This window comes from Podarcis muralis, chromosome 9 (assembly GCF_964188315.1).
Source record: "Podarcis muralis chromosome 9, rPodMur119.hap1.1, whole genome shotgun sequence".
Lineage (NCBI taxonomy): Eukaryota > Metazoa > Chordata > Lepidosauria > Squamata > Lacertidae > Podarcis > Podarcis muralis.
In genome coordinates this window covers 35071262-35092951 of record NC_135663.1, presented here as the reverse complement: position 1 = coordinate 35092951, position 21690 = coordinate 35071262, and the positions used below count along the sequence as shown (strand labels likewise).

The following is a 21690-nucleotide window of genomic DNA, read 5'->3' as shown; positions in this document are numbered from 1 at the left end:
TAGCAAATTTTCTGACAATTTTCTGTTATACGTTGTGGTGGATATAGCTTTAAGCAAACATATGTTTGTTTTTGGAATTCTGCCACTCCACCCCCCCCCCTTATGAAGTAGAAAGTTGGGGAACTGCGTTCTGTAAGTATAACTGCGTGTGCTCATGAGGAAGGAATTGTTTTGTCAGTAGGTTTTCTTGTTAGCTGTTCTTAAAAATTAGCAGAACTGCTTTCAAAACAGTCTTCACTGGGAATTAGGGTGAAAGGGTAAATATTCCAAACAGCTGTGGGACATACAGCCTGTTATATGTTTGTAGCCACCTCCTGGGGCCTATTTCTAATATGTTTACCCTTAGGTGTTGGTTCTGATGGTACTGATGTTTGCTTAAATATAATGCGGCTTTTGCTAATTATTGTGTGTCATGTAGTATGTGAAACACCTGCAAGAGTATAGCCATTAGATTGAATGATTATGCCCTTGTTTATCAAAGGCACTACTTTTGTATCCAGTGTTTCAGTAGTTGTTACTTCTTGTATATGTTATCTCTTACCTGATCTGTGACATTTATTGCAAAGTTGCAAGAGCTTTGTTGAAGTCCCTGGATGGTGTTCATTTGTAGCCAGAAGGTGCTCATACAGAAGGATGCCTTTCTTCACATGCTTTTGATGTCCCATTTGTCTAAACTTAAAGCAGGGGTAAAAAGGTAAAGGTAAAAGGACCCCTGACCATTAGGTCCAGTCGTGACCGACTCTGGGTTTGCGGCGCTCATCTCGCTTTATTGGCCGAGGGAGCCGGCGTACAGCTTCCGGGTCATGTGGCCAGCATGACTAAGCCGCTTCTGGTGAACCAGAGCAGCGCACGGAGGTAGTCAACCTTTTTATACCTACCGCCCACTAATGCATCTTTCTTGATGGTAGAATTTCCTTACCGCCCACTGGTGCTCGATGGAAGGAGGATTCAGCTTGTGCCGTGGAACCCCCTACTGCCTACCTAGAATCCTGAAACTCCCACTAGTGGGCGGTAGGGATCAGGTTGACAACCTCTGGTCTAAAGTATGAGGGGCTGATTACTAAACAGGAATTAGAATGATTTTTTTTAAGAAAAACAATAAATGGATTTATCTCATGGGTGATTATGCTGGTGATCTGCACTCTTTGTAAATTGTTGATATATATTTTAATCTGCTTTTCAGGAGAAACTCAGCACTTTAAAGATGCATTTGTGGGGAATGCAGCCAGTGTCAAGGGATTGCCTCTTGCTTTTTATTCAGGAATGTATGCCTACTCAGGCTGGTAAGTGGTATGACAGGTTAGATTACATTGAATGCCTGACCATTGTATGCTCAATATGCTATTAGGTAAATCTCAGCCAAACTGATGCCCTTTGTAAACTTGGAGCATGGCAGGAGTCTATGATATAGATGTTAAGCTTATAAGATAGATGTAAGTGCTCTGGCGTATGCTTTGTATGCAGAGGGTCCCAAATTCAATCCCTGGCATCTTGAGGTAGGACTGCAAGAGACTCCTCTCTGAAACCCTGGAGAGATACTGCAGGTCAATGCAGAAGACAATGGCTATCTAAATGAACCGGTGGTTGCAGCTTGGCAGTGCACTCTTGTATGTGTCTTCCCTGACATAGGCCCCCCACTAAATTCAATGGGACTTATTTCAGGATGAGTGAATATAGGATTGTAGCCTAACTGACTTTTCCTGGGGTGGGGCCCACTTACAATTTTCTGGGAGATTTTTGGGCACTCTAAGGTGTACTCAAAAGCCTAATCTGCTGTACAGAGTTATTATGAGTATTAAGTGACAATTAGATTGCATGTGAAAAATTCTATATTGGTAAATAAAATTGATTTAAACTTTGCTTTTATAGGTTTTACCTCAATTTTGTTACTGAAGAAGTAGAGAATCCAGAAAGGTATGTTCTTCCCCTCACTTTAAAAAAAAACTGATCTTAAAAGTCCCACTGCTCTAGAAAATAAATTAATAAACCTATGCTCTTTCAGATAATCTTGCATGCCAGTCAGGTTGCTTTCTCCTTGCAATGATGATATCAGTTTGAATATGCTTTTGTTTGAAATTTTGCTAATTATTAATTCGACCTGACCTGCGTAGGTGTATATCTTTTCTTGTGTACTGAAGACAAAAAGAAAGTACCGTAGTTCTCCCCATTTACAGCATGTCAGCAATTTTCTATGGGAAACATTGAATAGATGCCTCTGACATGTCACTGGGAAAGGATAAAGCTTTGAATGCAGATTTCATGGCATATTTAAATGTTGATTTGCTGTGCATAAGGTTGCTCAGTCATAATGTGATCTCAGCACATTAAGGCCCAATTTAAATTTGCCACGTGGAATACATCCATGGAAGTGTTCCATGTAACTGCTGTTTGTGGATGGAGGTTATACTGAATGGATGTATAGTTGCCTTTGACTGGACTTCACTGTCCAGGGGTCCTTTACCTTTACTAAATGGATTCGTGTGGATGTTATATGAATGTGACTCTGGCCCCACCACTTTCCTGAAACCCCAGAAGGTTACCCTTGAGGGAATATGGGTCTCAGGGTAATAAAAGTTCTCCATCTCTGATGTGTAGGGTTGCATATTTCCCCCCTACATGGCCTTGTTATGCTTCTGAATATACAGTTATCTGCTGTCCTGATATGCTGGCAGCCCTTTGATGCAAAGGTGATGCTGTGGCCCTTCATTCTGTGTAGGTGGGCTATATCATTGTGCTGTCAGTGTGCTCAACCCGCATTAGGTGCATTGCTATGTGAGCCCCATGCTATCACATTTAAATTGAGTCAATTTGGGCCCACCTAGTCTTTGGCTATTTCAGCCAAAATGGATAATACCTAGAAAAAATGTAGACTAGATAGAATTTGACAGTGTGTTGCTGCACATATGCATTGTTGCTTCTCTCTTGTTAGAAAGCCATTGGGGTACTGTAAAATATTCAGATGAATGCTATTAATGGAAAATAAAGTGGAAGACAATGTGTTTAATTCTGCATTAGGGGAAGTATTCTTCATATGAAGTTAGAACGTTGATATTTTTTTTCAGGATTATTGAAGTAACCATAAGCAGACTCCCTCCAGTTACTGCTTGCGATACAAACAGAAGCCTTTGTAGTAAATCAGAAGTATTGGCTTCATTATAGAGTCCTGACACAGAACCAATTAAATCAAACAGTGGTTAGTACTTTAAATTTAGTTTCTATATGCACTAATGGGAAGATGCAGCATAAGATTCTATCAGCACATCTGCATCCCAAATAGTTGAGACATTTTTCCAGCAACACAGAGGAGTGAAGTGCTTCTCTGACTCAAGTGGAGGAAAGGTGCTTGATGATTCAACAGCTCAGCACCAACACCCAATAAAAATCAGAGCTAGTCTTTTTATTGGCTTCATTCATCTTTGGATGAGGCCTCTAATGCTGAACAACTGGAGATGCAGAGCTTAATTATTTGAACAGGCAGGTTTTGAGGCTCATAGCCACAGGGAGTTTTGTATCACTATCTTGTTTGCTTTGCTGTAGGTGTTTTATTTAAATCTCCCACAGAAGTTCACACTGTACACAGGACTTCTCTGTAGAACATCATTGTGGAACTGTTGCTATTGCCATAAAAAAGGATTATAATTCTTCCAGATGTGTAATTTGTAATATTTTGTGAAGAGCTGTAGATGCAAATTACTGCCTGGAACAAGGAAGTGTATAATGAATCCTTCTGTCTCGTGCCGTGCCAAAGTAAATGTTTGCCTCAAAATCAGTCACAGTTGTATGTTTCCAGGTGCACTTCACCATGTAGAATAACTGGCAGCTGGTATTCCTATAATCAGTTCATGCTCAAACAGTGATAATTAACCTTCTGCAACATTTAGGGTGGCAGAGTGACTGAAAAGAACTATGTGGCAAACACAGATATTTGCACCTCAAAATAGTAAATCTCCATGGCATGGGGAGATGTTGAATCAGTAATTTGGTACAGGGATATGTGGAATCATTTGCAGAATTATATCTGCGACTGCTTTAGCCTGCCATATTCAATTTTTCCTTGCTTACTTCACTTAAAACAATCCCGTACAAGCAGGTTGTGTTTTCTGTTTTTCCAAGGGAGAGATGAGGGTGTCAGATACTGAGCTGCAAAAGTCCATCTTTTGAATCCATGACTGGGCAGCTGTTCGCATCCATAACCAGTGTTGCATTTATCAGAATACTAGTGTTTTGGGAAACCTTGACCCTTGTCAAGCCTGTCCTAATTGACAATGGCATTATATTGTATTCCCCTCCCTCATGTATGTTTTAGACCTTCATCCTACCTATGTTGCAACAAGCATATTGGAAGGACCCGTTTGTTCTATGGAGTATAGGGAAGTGGAAACCATCACGAGATTTCTGTATTGCACTATATACCAATTTTGTTGCTTATTCTAGGAACTGATCTCAATGTTGTAGCTTAGAAGTCATTGTTCATAACTGGAAACATTGGTGCAAATATATTTCCTGGGACATTAATGGGGGAAAAGTATAGCATAACTCATCACATTTGTCTTTGTAGTAGATTGTTGTGTCATTTTGTCTGTTACAGTCAACTCTCCAAAGTAAGCATGGGATAAACTGGAATGTAAACTTTTAGGCATTAGTTTCTTCAAAACATTTTGCTGTACAAGAGTAGAAAACACTGGCTACTTTGGAATTCACAAATTAAATCCAGGTGTATTTGAGGTTTAATACATTACTACACTTTGATTTAGGATATTTGTGAAAGCTGCATAAGGAATATACCACTTGGGTGTATTGGTGTTTGTTATTTCCTGGTTTCTCATGTGACTTGGGCTAATCCATGACCCCTAAAAAGGATAATTACACAGGATAGGAACATGGGATGCTGCATACAGAACATACAGAGTGAAACTATCGGTTCATCTAGTTCAGTACTGTCAACACTGACTGGCAGTGCGGCTCTGCTGGATTTTTAGATAGGAGTTGTTCTCAGCCTACCTGGAGATGCCTGAACCTGGGACCTTGTTCATGCAAAGCATGTGCTCTGCCACTGAGTTACAGCCTTTCAATTATAAATTAATGAAGAATACAATAATGAAATAATTTAATGAAGTGAATGAAGAACAGTGATCCAGTAATGAATGGTACAAGCTGTTGAGTCACATAATGAAGTACATGAACTACCTGCTTAAAAACATCTATTTGTACATATTTTAGGGCATTTTAAAATTAAAACAATAGGTAACATTAAGGGGAGACATGAAACCTTAAAAATGAAATTTCAGGAAAGTGCTGCAATTATTTAGCGTTAAGGTGAAAATTCCAGTGTTGTCACTATAAAAGAGTAAGGGCCTAAACATAAATAAAATGGAGAGACCCAAGGGCAAAAATTCTTCAATATCTATCAAAGCTAAAGCTGGAAACAGTTTCTCAAAAATTCCTTTGTCATAAATCCTTGCTAGAATTTGTGGCAAAATGTACATAGAGCAATTCCTTGTTTAAACATGAAAGTTTGCAAATGTTCTGTTTCCATTTGTTAAATAAGTTTGAGGCCATCCAGGTAATCAATCATTGTTTAAAAAGTTACACTGTGCAAAGAATGTATTATTGAGATGTATAGTGTTTGTAAGCCTACTCTCAGATTGATAAATCATGTCTAGTGCCTGTTGGAATACAGAGAATGAATTGCTTTGCTATGACCTTGGGGTGTGAGATTAGTCAGTTTGTCTATTAGGCTTTTCCAGTGTTCTTCTCACTTCATTTATTCCTTCTGTCCTTTGGAGCCAAGATGCAGCAGACTTGGAGCAAGTTGCCAGGGCTTGATATAATCACTCATTTTGGGAAAGCAGAGTATCAGAATGGCCTGAATGATCTTTGTGGGTTTTTAATATCAGATTTAAATAATCTGAGTGTCATATTTAATTAATGCACTGTCTGCTTCCTATTTATATTAATTAATGGCTGAAAGTCAACACATCTTGAGTCAATGAGAAATGAAAAGACGAAGCATAATACTGAGGATATTTCCAGACTTGAGGAAGGTGTTGTCGACATAGATAAATGAGAGGTGAGCAGCTTCCCAAATGTCACAGTGCTTCCAACATGTTGGTGAATTCCAGCCCTTTAAATTTTTTGGCATGCTGCAATCTGATGTACTATCATTCTTAGTTAAATCAATAACTCACACGATACTTTAAATATCAAGCCTGATAGGTCTAACTTCGCTCACATGCCCTGAGCTCTTTTGAAAGGTGGACAGTGACAGAATGGGAACTGTTGGATGCTCAATGTTTTAGAAACATCATTTACTTTGGAGCCTAAATGGTAACAGTTCACCTTTGGAAAGTGTATTCATATTTTGAGATTTGAAGTCTTGAAGCTTGATTGTGTTGTCTTTTGAATATAGGGCTGATAGCATACCCCACAAGTGTCCCAGAAAAAAAAAGGCTGTCCCATCCCATTTTCTCTCACGAGAGCACAGCAGCCATTTTGGGTGGTATGATCTCGCATGATTTCATACTGAGATCCCTTTGTTATCACTTCATTGAGGGGTGGGGGTGGGGGGTAGAGCATCACAGGATTTTTGACTTGCCAAAATCTAGAGCCCTTGAATCTACTGCACTCTGCCATAGTGCCTAATTTCTAGACACACATGCACACTCAGCCATGGGACACTCCCAAGTACCAAGGGGTAGAATGGGGTTGCCAGAAGACAGTAGGGTGGCCATGCATTGCAGAGGACAGCACTCTCTATTTTGAGGGCTGTCCAGTCCAAGTCTAGTTTAAAGATGAAGAACCATAACAACAGGAGCCCAGAGCCCATCAACAGTTAGCAGCTTGTGGCCTGCGGTCCAAGCAGGTAAACAAATCACCCAGTGTCTGCCACACTATGGTGAGGTGTATTGTATTTCCCTTAAAATATATGTCTATATTTATGGATGACCATATGGGAAATTTGTACAAATTCTTATCCTCTCTTTGGGTGATGCATGACTGGCTGGTCTAGAAGAGAGAAGCAATATGCTGCCTTTGTGCACTCCTTTATTTAACATGGTGCCTTTTCTCCCATTTAAAGTACATGGGTTCCCCCAAATAATCCTGGAAATTGTGGTTTGTTAAGGGTGCAAATTGTTACTCTGTGAGGGAGTAAACTACAACTTGCAGAATTCTTTGTGGGGAAGGCCATGACTGTTAAATTGGGGTGGTATAAACATGCTTTAAAAGTAATGTGCACATGAGCGTCTTCTGCAGGTCACCTCTTCAGAGGATATGACACATTGCTAGCCCTCCTCCTGTAGGAATGCCTATTTGGGGGCACACTTGTATAAATGATAACCTTGAAATGCAGAATGGATCTTCTGGTTTGGATCCAGCTTAGAGCTGCTGATCTACTGTTGGTAGCTTGGGGATATTTATAGATACTGTGAACATTAGGGAGACCATAATTAATGGCATGAGGTCAAACTTTAAGTGACTTTTCCTTGTCTTCAAGTTTACACCTCTCTGCAATTTCCTGAGACTGCTTCTGAGGAATTTGTTTGGTAGTTTCACTACATCTTCAGACATGGGTCCCCACATGAAGGTCTGTGTGTATCCTCACTTAGTTATAGCTGATGAGTCACAAGTGAGATGGCAACTCACCTATAGTGGGAAGTAGTGCTGGCAGCAAAACCACATAACTTTAAATACTAAACATTTCCCTCGCCACAGGCAAGATCACAGGAAGGCACAAGAAGAAAGCAAATGCATTACATACAAGTGCCTGCGGCGCAAATCAGCCTAGATGGCTCAAACAAGTGATACAAGTCACATGCCAAAGAGTCCAGATGAGATAAGACAAAACAAAACATTACTTCTGGAAAGTCTCAATCACCAACTTGAGGAAAATTCCTTATCAGCATCAGATAACGTTGATTGCTCAGACTTTGCACATGAGTAAAACTCATTCATTGAATCTTTCAAGGAGTGCATTTCCATACTACCCTTTCACCTTCCTTGTTTTTCACTGAATGTACAAACTAAGAAGTGACATAATGATCTAGTCTAGGAGTGTGGAATCCCAGATGTTGCTGGACTGCAAGTCCCGGAATCATTGACCTTTAGCCATGTTGGCTGGGGCTTGTGGGCACTGGAAGTTCAGCAGCAGCTGGAGGGCACCAGGATCCCCCTTTCAGATTTTCGTCAAAGTTAAGTACGGTACCTCTCTATAGAGTCAAGCTCTATCAAAGCTCCATTGAACCTGAGGGTACTTAATTCTTAGTAGACATGTATAGGATTACACTGTGAGCCCTGATTATTTGAATAGGGAGTTAAGCAGGTATAGATGAAACCATATATTCAAACATTTGGCATATCATTTTTCAAAAAGGAAATATTGCTCTTATCTACTGAGCATATGAAGGAAACTTTAGCTGGATTTAACATGAATTATAAGCTGTTCCTTAATAAGCAAAATTATTTTTTCTTTTCAAATCACATATGTAAATGTTAGACGAAAGGAACAAGCTATATTTTTTCTCTTAGTGTCTTTAATGTAAGGGGCATTTCCATGCACAATGTGCTAAATATTCATGCTGCCCATGAGCTATCATCAAAATATATTTTTGTCTTTTTTAACTTCTTATTGAGATTAAAGTGCCCTGTTTTAAGGAATTAAACAATTACCCTGTGCTTAATTGTGTGTGTGTGTGTGTGTGTGTGTGTGTGTGTGTGTGTGTGTGTGTGTTGTTCTGCTTCACGTATGCATAAAAAATCCATTTGGCTCAAAGTCAATTTGTTCATTCCTCTAAGGCCACTATGCCAAGTAAATGGTGTAAAAATGGTAGGATTATATTGTAATATTTTATCTTGAGGTAATCAAAAGTGACATACATTAATCCCTCAAATGCTATTCTATAGCTCATTTGCTCATGTAAATTTAAAAGGTGTCCAGGTACCTTAAAATAAAATTGAAGGGCAAGGCTGACAGTATTTCCTTTCACTTTTATTCAGTATGGTTTATGGGTCTAGAAATACTTTTAGGCTTTTATATCCAGGTCAATGTAACTAGCTGGGGGTTGTTTTTTTTTTTAAGTAACTCTTTCACACATAAATCTTAACTAGATTTTGACTATTACCTATGCAGCACACATAGAACTATCCCAAATCCTTAGGTCAGAGGTCTAGACTGTACAAAAAATAGCCTGGTTCCCACTAAGCTATGGCTTGATTAACAAACCAGAAGTTGTCCTAATATATGGTTATGTTTTCCAGCTGCGCTGGCTTTGCGCCATTGTAATTTGGTGAACATACTGGGTGGGGTTTGACTGGGTTCACATGTTAACAACCAAGCCAAAGATAAAATAAAATAAGGTTTGTGATCAAAGGTTTGTATTCAAACAACAAACACTGAGCTGTATCCAGTGTGTTCTGTCCATTAGTGCAAGACACCTTGTGCTAGCAGATGGCGCAGTTTAAAAGCAATGCATCAAAGGAATCCAGTGCAACAGTTGTGCTAGTGGAAGCTTGTTGTACAACAACAGATTGTGAAATCTGCTGTGCCACCATCTTTGGCCATGTGCTTGTGTATACTCTTACACTGCACAATCGGGTGAAAAATAGATCTCTTTTATCAGGGACCATCCCATAACAAATGGAAGCTGGAATACACACACAAACCTAGCCTGTAGTCACATGGAATCCTGTAGGGACAAAATATTCATCCGTTTTGCCTCTGTTGCAGTCATGATGCATGAAATCTTAGCTTTTCTTCTCCCCGTCCATCTATATGGAGTGTGGGGTCCATTGCATGTTCAGGATAAGCTGTGGTAGACTTCCAAGACTGGGTTGGGATGAGCATTCTGTTTAAACGGAGGATCTTACCTACATCAGACCAAGCATGATGACTAATCCAACTCTGGTAAAATGGAATGCATAGGACTGGATATGCATAGGTTATTAAGCTAGTAGCACGTAATTTCCACTGATTGAAATTGATGGGACTTAAGTCAGTATAACTAAATTTTCACATTCATTTTAATGTGTCATAAATATGATTAACTTAGTCTGGATTCAATGCACACATACACAGATCCTCCTGAAGCATTAGGAAGAGGGCAAATCAAACTTTTAAATGCAGTGAATATGAGCTTTGCCCCTGTCACTGTTCTCGTTGGCTTCACCTTCTGAAATGGGAAACCTTTTATATCCATGGAGGCTCCTTGTGTATTTTTGAACCCTGCATAATTGGGGCTAATGTGCCTGCCCCTGCTGACCCTCTCCTGTGTTTATATTGCCCTCTTCCTAATGCCTAAACAGGACTATAGTTTTAATACAATTCTGCTTTTTATTAGATATTAATATTCTTTAAGCCATAAGAAATTGAGGCTTTGACTGAAGTTTCAGAAGCAGCCAGCTCTTCATGCACTTGTAATATATTAACCCAGAAAGAGAACCTGCCCAGTATGATAAACAAAGCAGATTAACTTGGCAAGTACATTTTCTGCCTATGTAACCTGGTCATTATTAATCACAGTACAGTCACGTATAGTTGTACAAATAGAAATTCAGCAAATGTGTGTCTTATAAAACTAATTTCCTGAAATAAAAAAACAAAAAAACCATTTCTTTCCAAAAAGAGCATAGTGAATGTTGTTGCCCAGCAAATCTGGCTGGTGGCCCAACACTAGCAATGTTAATGATCTGTTTGCATTTCCATTACAGTCCTTTATCTTTAGAATTCTATAATTTACCAATAAACTCTTTTTGTAAGCTGGCATTTGAGCTTTAACTGGCCTTTGAAAAGGCCACAGGAGATGAGATAATTTGTTTGAAAAGTGACTATAGTAATGTTAATTTAAAATACTTTTCAGAATTTCACATTCTTTAACACAATTTAATGCACACATCTAGAGTAGACCAACTGATCCAAAATACAGGCACTTTTGGATTAAACACTCCATAAATATTTTTAGATGGTTCAACAAAAGTGCAGTGTCTTTTATTTTTAACCCATTATTTCTGCCTGCATGATTATATACCATTCCCATTGTCAATACTATACATAGATTCTATGCATGTTCTTATGCTGGCACCCACAGAACTTGCCACAGAAGGATTGTTGTTTTGGTGGGGCTGCGTGAAACAAATAGGGACTAACATGTGATGGGACTGTTGAGTTGAATTTAACTTACAAAACAGTTTTATTTACAGCACAATCCTAGACATCTTTATTCAGAAGTAAATTTAGTGGGGCTTACCCCTACCAGTGTAGGATCACAGCCTTAGCACGACATGAGCTGTGGAGGACTGGTATAGTATTTAACATTTGTGTACTTATGTTCTTTTCTATTTACAATATGGAGAAACTATGAGGAAGGTGTTTCATTTTGCTATGTAACCCTGTTGCTTTAACCAAAATGTACAGAAAGAAGATCATTGTACTATTGATTTTTTTTTTTTAATCAAGAACTTGTTTGTTTGTTTTAATCCTTGGGTCCTACTTGGGCAACAGCAGTAGAAGGAGCCAGTGGTAGTTAATGCTACATAAAGCACAGATGGAAGTGGCAACAACTTCCTGCCAATGGCAGTAACAGTAATTACAGCAGATTGCGTAAACCAGATGGGCAAGCTAGATGGGGGCAATTAGCATTACAAAACAAGGAAACTGGAAAATTAGGGTGGGGGGTGTAGTAGTGTGTATGTGTGCATAGTGGGAGGGGGTGTCAAATGTTTTTGCTTTGCCTGCTTGACCAGAATGTGTATCTTTAGGGTACATCTGTTTGGCAATTCCAAAGGGGGATTAGATATGGGTCCAAAGCACAGCTGATCCTTGCAGTCTGCATGAACTAGTGACCTTGTCTCCTGCTGGTTTTGCCCTGGCTCTTGGCAATACGTTTGTGAAGGGCGCTATACAACTTGTGCCACACTGAGTTGAGCATGGCCCCCTCACCGTACAGGGTAGTCCAGAAAAGCTTGAGAAACCATCAGTTGTTGCTACCTGACTGAGACTGCAAAAGAAGGCATTTTGTGGGCACCAGGGTGGTTGATGCAGCATGGGCTGGCAGGCTGTTTCAAATTGGGTCACAATTTGAGAAGACCTGACGTATGCCAATAATTAGTTGGGACTATAATATTTGGGACAGAGAGAGGTTTCCCCCCTCACTTTCTGTTGTTTTCCTGTTCTCTTGTCCTGATTTCAGCTTTCCATTTCTGGATTTTGTTGTCTGTGAAGAGAGTCATTCGCTGTAATATCATATCATGGGAAATGGAGATTATCTCCAGCCGCAGCTTTAAGGCTTTAGTAATCTCAGTCACTGGAGGGTACTTTCTGAAAAACCTATCTGATTTTTTTTTGAATTGCTTTTCTGAGAAAAGAGCCCAAAGCACTTTAAGATCAGATGACTTTCTAACCTCCTGTTTCCAGCTTCAACGGCAATTGTCTCTGTATTTTAATGCAAAAATTACAGGTGTGCAGGTTCTCTTTAGCAGATAGTTTGCCTTTCTACACTTTATCTGTGACAAAGGGTGTGTTGATATGCCTGCCAAGGGTCCAGATGTCACCATGCCAATCTTTGGTCTGTGATCAGTGAAAATTCTGGGCTGCATGAATATTCATTTCAGTCAAGATCTATTTGTTTTGGTCATAACAAGTACGTACAAGATTAAAATGTTTTGGGAAAAGGCTAATAGTATACAGTAGGGCTGCAAGATCATGTTATACAAGATCATGTTACACAGCATTCTTTAATCCAAGTAACAGTCAAACACCACAAAGTTTTACATTGAAAAAACGGCCCCTCTCTGGATAGGCAACAGCGACGGAGGAAGCCGCTCGGGTGCCTGCCCACTATGGAGTCTGCCTGCCTCCTCCCACTCAGCCACCCTACAGCTGGGGAGGAGGCAGCGGGCAGACTGTGGCTCGGCTGCGCTGCAGGCCTGCCTAGCATTTTGTCACCAAAACCTCAGTGGGTACACCCGGGGCAGCCAGCACCTACCACACACCCCTTCCTCTGCCCCTGATGGGTAAGTTATTGTTTGAAAGCAAACACCCCTCCTCACGCCTTTTGGTGAGTCTGACCAATACTTGTGACTTTCAGCAACCCAGGAAAGAATTGTATCCTCACATTCATGGCCAATGTCAGCAGGCTACATCATGAGATCTCAGAACGCTGACAGGACCACTCACTGAAGCCAGTGGCTCTTTGTATTCACTTATTGGTCCAAATTCTGAATTCCTGTTTTGCAGCAGCAGTGGATTTGACCTGTCCCAATACATACCAATTCCTCAAGTTGTGATTGGCTGCACCTCCCTGGTGATTGCAAACTTTGGAGCTAGTCTTGCTTCTGCTTAAATGTGTGAAATGACTTGAATGCCCTCCAGTTTCTTGAGCATTTTAGTCCCCTGCAAAAGAGGTTTTCTGTGTTTCTGGCCCAGCTGGAGAATATCAGCAGGTGTGGAGTTACTGTATTGTTGCCCCAAGAATTTCAGTGGGTGTGGAGTTGATATTGGCCTGCTGTTGTGAAATGTCCAAGAGAGCAGTGTGTGTTTTAATTTCATTAAACATTTCTCCAGTGCTCAGCAGTCACCCTGGTGGCCCATGCTACCTGATCTGAAAAAGACCAATGAGAAAACTTAGCTCTCCACTTCAAGGGCTTAACTGAAGAACAGGAAACCACAGAGGCTCTCTTATCAAGTGCCTGAGATATGTACACTAGGTGGTTTTCTTTCTTTGAAGCCATTCTTTCAAAAAGCATCATTACTAATTTTAAAAACTAACAACGAATAGCTTATTTTCCCTTTGATAATCTTCAAATTCAACACAGGACTCCTAAAAATAGAGCTTTGTTGAACATTTAGCTAACAGAACTTTCCATAGCCAAATTTTCTGATTTTTCGGCAAATCCTGTTCTGCAGTATTGCTGCCCAGAAATATCGTGGAGAACTTGTTGCAATCAATGGATTAACATTGGATATTACCCAAGGTCAGGGATTTGTTTTACCTCCTTTCCGTTGCTTTGAGGTGGCCAGCAACCTGGGGCCAGGAACCTATGACTTTACAGATGTTGCCAAGCTACAGTTTCCACCATCTTTGACTGTTGGCCATATTGGCTAAGGCTGCTGAAGTCCAGTAACATCCCCTAAGCTAACTGGTTGCTTCCTTGACTCCCAGTGCATGATTACTGAACAAAGAACCAGTCAAATGCACACGCTAACAGTCAAATGGGTCACGAAGAGTCGGACACGACTAAACGACTAAACAACAAACAGTCAAATGCACCACAAGCTCTTGTGTTTCATATCCCTCATTTTCCCTAGCAGAAATGCCTGATGACTTGCTGCTATAAATTTTGCACTGGGGGGGGGGGATAGTATGGATTTTTAGAATACCCATTTTAAAAAGGGAACTTGTTGCTTGTTGAGTTTCATATAGCAGCACTGAACTATTGCAAGACAGGTGGCTTCATATTTTATCTCTTGAGAGCCCATGGCCAGGCTGATCTCTCTCACAGAAACAGCGAAGGCTAAATTCCTCTGTCAGCTATACTGAGCCGATTGCAGACAAATTGCTCTTACCTTGGCTGTTATGAAACTCTCCTGGAAGAATTTTTTTTTAAAAAAATCCTAGTAATTCTGAGAACTCAGCTGTGCAATTGTTTGTGAATCTCTAGTTGGGAATTGATCTAGACTTAGAACACTGAATTCCCTGATAGAAAGATGAAGGAAGTTCAGAAATTCTGGAATACATTGTTAAATTGAATTAAGAGCACTTTTAGATGAAAGCTTATGATCATGTTAGGTCTTTTGGGACAGTTATGTTGGGTAGGAATATGAATTAAGAATTTGGGGGGGGGAGGAGGACTGATCGCTGAAGAATCCTACTTTGGAATGAAGGAGTCATAGATATAAAGGCTTTTCTGGGAGACTATTATTTATTATTTTGTTGCTTTCTGCAGAGATGATGCATCCTTCCAGATACATGGAATAAATACTATTGACATTTTGTAGCCTTTTAAAAAATTGCTTTTAAATAGAATTGAATTCAGTGGTAAAAGTCTATTCTTTATATTTGATAATCATGGGCAGTGCTTTTTTCTGGGGGGGACACAGGGGGACACATACCCCTAAACATTTTGTGACTCTTTGTACTTTTGTCCATTTACTGTATTTATTTTTCCCAATTTCAACTATGAAATGGTGATTTTCTTAAGTCAAAATGAGAGTACCCCTGAACATTTTTTTAAAAGAAAAAAAAAGCACTGATCATGGGCACATTTGATAGCTCTCGTGAATGTGTTAATTTGGTAGATCTTGAAACAGCTGTCCCAGTGTAGGCTGCTCAGGGGCAAAGGATGACCTTCCTATTTATTTAAGCACTTATACTTGTGCTTTGAACTTTAAACTACAGATGCATAGAAAATGAACCTTTTGGCAGATGTAGCTTGGCACACAAGTGAGAAAGTCTGCACCTGCTGAATCAAATTGCCCTTTCCTATGCACCTGTTAAAGGTATAGGAGCCCTGTCTTCCCGTTCCCTATATTCATGTTACAAATAAAAATTGCTGTCTCCCCAATCTCTCGATTGTTGTCCTCCTCTTTTCCATCCTGCTCATCTGTAAACTCACTGTTCCACATCAGTTCTGCAAAGAGAAATGCCTAAGCCCCCTATATTTTCAGTTCACAGGCTCTGCCCCCCCATCTTCCTCTCCATCTTGCTTCAAAAACTCTTCCATTGTTCTCTTCATACAGATAAGCTAGATCATCTTTAGCTGCCTTTTATTCAAAATAAAAAGGATTAGCTTATGCACAATTTTTTTTAAAAAAACATGCTAAATGCAACATGTAGTTTGGCCATGAGCCTCATTAGTTAATAATGGCAAACCTGTGTCTCTGCAGATGCTGCTGTACTTCATCTCCCATTAGCCTTGGCTAGCAAGGCTAGTGATCAGTAGTAGGAGTTGTATTCTAGCAACATGGGGAAGGTCACGGGTTTTGCATCCCTGTGTTATGTTCCATTAATTCTTGAATGATACTATTTTAGTGCATGCTGGTCTATTAGGCTGCAATCCTATGTACACTTGACTGTGAGTTTCACTGAAATGAATGAGGCTTCTAATTGAGTAGACATGTATAGGATTGCAATGCACATGGCAGGATACAGCAGAAAATCACCTTGTGATCTTTGTTGGCAGCTCTGTTAGCGATGATGGAGTGTAATGTAGCAAACTGGAAAATGGTGATTCTATTTTGTTTTTGCCTATATGAACTCAAGGAATTGTATTTTGGAGCCATCAAAATCTATTGTTAAAATACAGGACTGCTTTAAAAGGAGAGAGAACTGTTAGGAACATTTTCCTCACTGTACTACATCTGAACAAAATGTTTTGTATGCCCATTACTAGTTTCAAAAGCTCCATCAGAGTAACTGTCAGGTTGAGCAGCCTAGACAGCCTCTTCTATTGCAATGAAAAGGTTTGGGGTTTTGTCTTCTACAAACATTTGAAGCAGATTTTCACCATAAACACAACCCGCAAAGCAGTCTATGTCACAAGCTCATCTGCAGGCAAAAGGCTGCAATAATTACAGTGGCAGGAAATTGAAATCTGACAGGCTAGTTTATTTCTAAATACCATCATCCTCCCTTTGCTATGCTTCCCATCCCTTTCCCCTGGCTGTGATGTTATTGATATGTGGCATACAGTCTCTCTTGGCTCAGCTTCCCAGTGCTGTGAGACCCAATCTGTTCTTTCCCTGGTTCAAAATGCCCTTATTTCTACCTCGAAGGTCCACAAGAGTGAATGCCAGTTCATTGCCTAGCGCTGTTCATATAATGCTGCCGGTAAGTTTGATATTAAACTTCGGTAAGCTTCTCTTTCTCTCTCACCCCCAACACTCTCCCTACTAAAATGATTTTGGCTGGGGGCACTGTAATTCTTGCTCATAAATCAGGTGCTCAGAGATTTAATCATTCTAAATTCACATGAGAATCTAGTGCAATAAAATATTTCTCACTCTTTCCTTCATCCTTTTTTGTAATTGTGCCACCATACTTTTATTTGTTTTTAAGACTTGGGAAATCTGTGCTCGAAGATGTGTCTTGGGGCTGTTCAGTGTAGAAAAGCTAGAACCACTTGATCCTGTTTGGATTAATGGTCTGAATGTTACGGATTTCTAATGCATCCTTAATAAAATATTTTGGAAAGTTGCCACAATAAATTCCCTTACTCCTTTATATATAGATTGCCCCCTCTTTATATGTGAATTTATTTCAGCTTTCCATCACAGTGCATACCATAAGCCACTGAAGGCAAAATATCACTGAGTGCACTTAAGTCTGTGCCCATGGGGTATGGATAATTTGAAAGAAATACTTGTGTCCCTAGTCATGGTGTTTCAATGGGAATGCCCTCTGGTATGTTGAAAAGACAAAATATTGCATTTCTAGTCCCATTTCCACCTCTTATTCTTCAATTGCTTTGCCTTATTTATTTACTAATAATATTTGTATACCACTCAATATGCAAAATCCCTAAGAGGTTTACATAAAACACAATAAGGTCATGTTGATGGGTTTTTTTATGAAATCATTTTTATTGGTTTTACAAATACATAGTCCAGGGATATCCCTGGAAACAAATGAGGATGGAGAGGAAAGATGAACCTTCTGAGCCAGGGAAAGCCTGAACGAAGAGGCATTTGAAACCTGAGACTGTTTATGCCTCACAAACAGCACATGGAAGGTTATTCCAGATAGTGGGTACCACTACCGCGGCCACATTCAAGATGCAATAAGAAGGCATCCTGCCAGTCTGCAATATGATCAGGAATGCCTCCTCCTCAGATCTGACCAGGTATAACCAGGAACATAATGGAGAATAAGATCTATCTTACTATCAAGATGCAAATTACTACAATTGCTGTGATGTACTTCTTACTCCACTGCTCCATAGAGTAGAGATGGGAAACCTGTGGCCTCCCAGATGTTATTGGACTCTAACTCCCCACCAACCGCAACCAGTTTGGCCCAACAGTGAGGGGTGATGACAGATGTAGTCCAGCTATATCTGAAGGGGTACTGGTTCCGCCAGCCCTGCCATAGAGGTTTGGGGTCAAAGTTTTATTTGCACCTCTTCTGTCCTAGTGTTGCCAGGGGTACCAACTTGAATAAAAATTTTTTTGGGGGGGGAGGTAAGTCCCATCCCACATAATTGATCACATGATGCAGTGCACGCACACCATTTGAATGGCAATGCCCATCAACTTTGGGGCCCCCGGGCCTCCTCAAATATTTTATCGGGGGGCAAAGCCCCCACAGCCCTTTGGAGTTGGCTCCTGTGAGTGTTGCTATCTGTTCATATGACATGTTCACATTCAGTGAGCCTATGGAGAGCAGGATGGCATTTCCTGCCCCTGAGCTTTCAAATGAACTCATGGAAGTTGGAAGTTGGCACAGAATCTGCAATCCTGTTCCCTCTCCCCTGTATTGCTCATGTTGGGCGAGAAGCGGCTTTTTGCACAGCCTCCTCAATTTAGAGTGGATGAGCTGCTGCAAGGCCATAAACATCCATTGTCGTTCAAAACCCATTGACGCTAGGAATGAAATGTATTGACAGTCACTGAAGGGAAAGCAACATGTTTTTCTTTTCACACTTTCATAATAACCAACGTAACCATCACTTATAGCCTAAGGCCACTGTAATAAAAATTACAGGAAATACATGCATTAGCATTTCAAATATGCATCAATAAGGGTCAGGAGTACTGGTAAATACATATCTTTAAAATAAAAAGCACAGTCCTTGCCTTCCCAACTACCTTGTTTGTGCGAGATTATTCTGGAGGGTGGCACTTGTGTCCTTTGTGATCATATTCCATTTAATTCACTGTTGCAAAAGGTGAAGGGGAAGGACACTACTTAAGAAGAAGGGTGGGAAGCTACTGAAATCGTTTCTTTCGTAATAATGCATGCTCTGAGTTGAAGAATGCAGGAGGAAAGAGTTTAGGTTAACAGAGAGCAATCTCACTTTTTCTGTAAATAAGCAGTGTAGAATGATGGATTGAAATTATGTGTGCGGGCAGAGCAGCAGGCTTTGAAGAGAGCCAGTGTATGCTCTGTTGTCATCCAGATCTCCATACATTCTCAATTGGTTCTGGAAATGCAGTTAGTGGGCACCTGCCACACCGCAACTGGCATGCTATTCCCCAGTAAAGGGGAGCTACACAGAAGACCCTGCTCCGAGTTTATACATACAGGCCATGTATAAACTGGATTGAGGGTGGTTTTGAATACTACCCAGAAGTGCTCAAGAGAATATAAAGAATGTGACCGACTATCCATAATAATTTATGTCTACCCATCATAATTTATTTTTGTATGGGCACATGACACTGGTAGGTGCCAGTGTCCTGCGTGTCGCATATGAAGCTTCCTGAAATCTCTGCAAGGGAAATTGAAAGGGGATTATATTATGCAAGGGATTATATCATACTTATTGGCTTGGCAAAGAACTTTTTTTTTTTGCCACCAGCTCTTCCCAAAATCCCGCTCGCAACTCTACAGACCCCACCTCCTTTGCCCACAATCTGGGATAGCTTTCTTTCTTTCTTTCTTTCTTTCTTTCTTTCTTTCTTTCTTTCTTTCTTTCTTTCTTTCACATTGTGCTGGCTAGAATGATGGGGAGTAAGGTTGGGGGGAAGGAGAAGGCTTTGTTTGCTTTTTCCATACACATACATACACAGTGCATAGGAATGCTTGCCTCATTCTTTAAAATAAAGATACTTGAGATCCTTTATGTAAGTTCCTGTAGGAAAATATTATACAGAAACATCTTGAAATGCCTCTGGTGGTAATTCTTTTGACATACTAAAGTTGTAAATGGTCTGGAAGTACAGAATAATGGCTCTGACTTCATTTGCTGTCATTGTAGCTATGTGAAAGAGCACAAGACGCTTGCTGATTAAGGTTTAGTCAGCTGTGACGTTAACTTCTGGCCATTACTGCAAAGCTCAGTTGATACTGTCCCAATTTATTTTGGATTTCTTTTATTTTGACATGGTAGATTGATTCAGTAATTTTTACTGAGTAATCATCCCAAACCTGCTTAATTTAAAAACAGGAACTACAATCCCATTGCTTAATGGCTATGGGGCATTGCTTTATGTTAACAAGGAAAGGCAAGACTTTCCCTTGGGGTACGCTAAATGCTGTCGGAAAGGTAGCAATAGGGTGGCCACATGTCACTGAGAACCAGCGTGGTGTAGTGGTTAAGAGTGGTAGTCTCATAATCTGGGGAACCGGGTTTGCGTCTCCACTCTTCCACCTGCAGCTGCTGGGTGACCTTGGGCCAGTCACACTTCTTTGAAGTCTCTCAGCCCCACTCACCTCACAGAGTGTTTGTTGTGGGGGAGGAAGGGAAAGGAGAATGTTAGCCGCTTTGAGACTCCTTCGGGTAGTGATAAAGCAGGATATTCAATCCAAACTCTTTTTCTTCTTCTTCTTCCTGCTTTGCAGCAGTGTTCTGTTTGAAGGCCTGTAAGAAGCATCAATTGCCCACCAGCAGTACCTGTCAAACTAAGTAGACAGTCCATACACCTGGTTGCAGTCTTCCTAAATGAGATCTCAGACGGTAGCGCATGAGACTCTTAAATTCAGGGTCATGGGTTCAAGCCCCATGTTGGGCATTTCAGTGGGTTGGACTAGATGATCCTCATTGTTCCTTCCTACTCTACAATTCTGATTCCCCCACTATGGTGAGATTGACTGAATTCCTATTAATCCTATGATGTTTACGTGTGTGTGTGTGTGTGTGTGTGTATGTGTGTGTATATATATATATATATATATGCAGGTTTTGGTGTCCTCGGGTGTCTTCCCGTGTAAAAGTTGGGGTGTCTAGGCGACGTTTCGACGAGGTCTCACTCGTCATCTTCAGGCTGGTGCTTTCGGCTTCTTGTTACTGGAACAGAGCTCTGTTCCAGTAACAAGAAGCCGAAAGCACCAGCCTGAAGATGACGAGTGAGACCTCGTCGAAACGTCGCCTAGACACCCCAACTTTTACACGGGAAGACACCCGAGGACACCAAAACCTGCATTCCTGTACCCGTGAAAATCTACGAAAGCATATATATATATATATATATGCAGGTTTTGGTGTCCTCGGGTGTCTTCCCGTGTAAAAGTTGGGGTGTCTAGGCGACGTTTCGACGAGGTCTCACTCGTCATCTTCAGGCTGGTGCTTTCGGCTTCTTGTTACTGGAACAGAGCAGGATCTCAGTGTTTGAGTTCCTATAAATACTGTTGAGGGGTGTGGTGTATAGCCTCCAATGTTCTGGGCCGAGAGGAAGTTCCCAGGCTAGTGTGCCTTTTCTTCTTTTGTTCCTTAGTTGCTTGAGGGATATCTTGAGTGATTTCTTGAGTGATATCCTGAGTACCACTTAGGTGGGTCATTAGGTGTGGATTAGTTGCTAAAGCCTTTGTGTCTTGACCTCTTGAACTTTGTGAAGAGTTTTTCTGAGAAGATGGCTGTAGTTGTGCTCTGGCTTGGCTTCGTGTATAGGGGCGAGCTGTGGTTTTGTGGCCTGTGCCAGCCAGATCTGTGTAGGGATTGCAGGGGGGTGCAGCATCCGGAGGTGCCACCATGGTTTGGCTACTGGATGGTGTCTGTAATTTATCTGTGGAGAGGGTCTGGGTTTGGGTCTGGTGTGGTTGA

The 21690-nt window shown here is 40.7% G+C and overlaps 1 protein-coding gene across 1 annotated transcript in view; it reads left to right on the top strand.

The window, feature by feature from the left end:
• The window catches only part of SLC7A11 (solute carrier family 7 member 11), a 56486-nt gene that overhangs the window by 17518 nt on the left and 17278 nt on the right, over nucleotides 1-21690 (top strand). The window contains exons 5-6 of the mRNA XM_028744809.2: nucleotides 1184-1283; nucleotides 1870-1914. Coding sequence (XP_028600642.2) covers nucleotides 1184-1283; nucleotides 1870-1914 — 145 coding nt within the window. The remainder of the gene's footprint in view (nucleotides 1-1183; nucleotides 1284-1869; nucleotides 1915-21690) is intronic.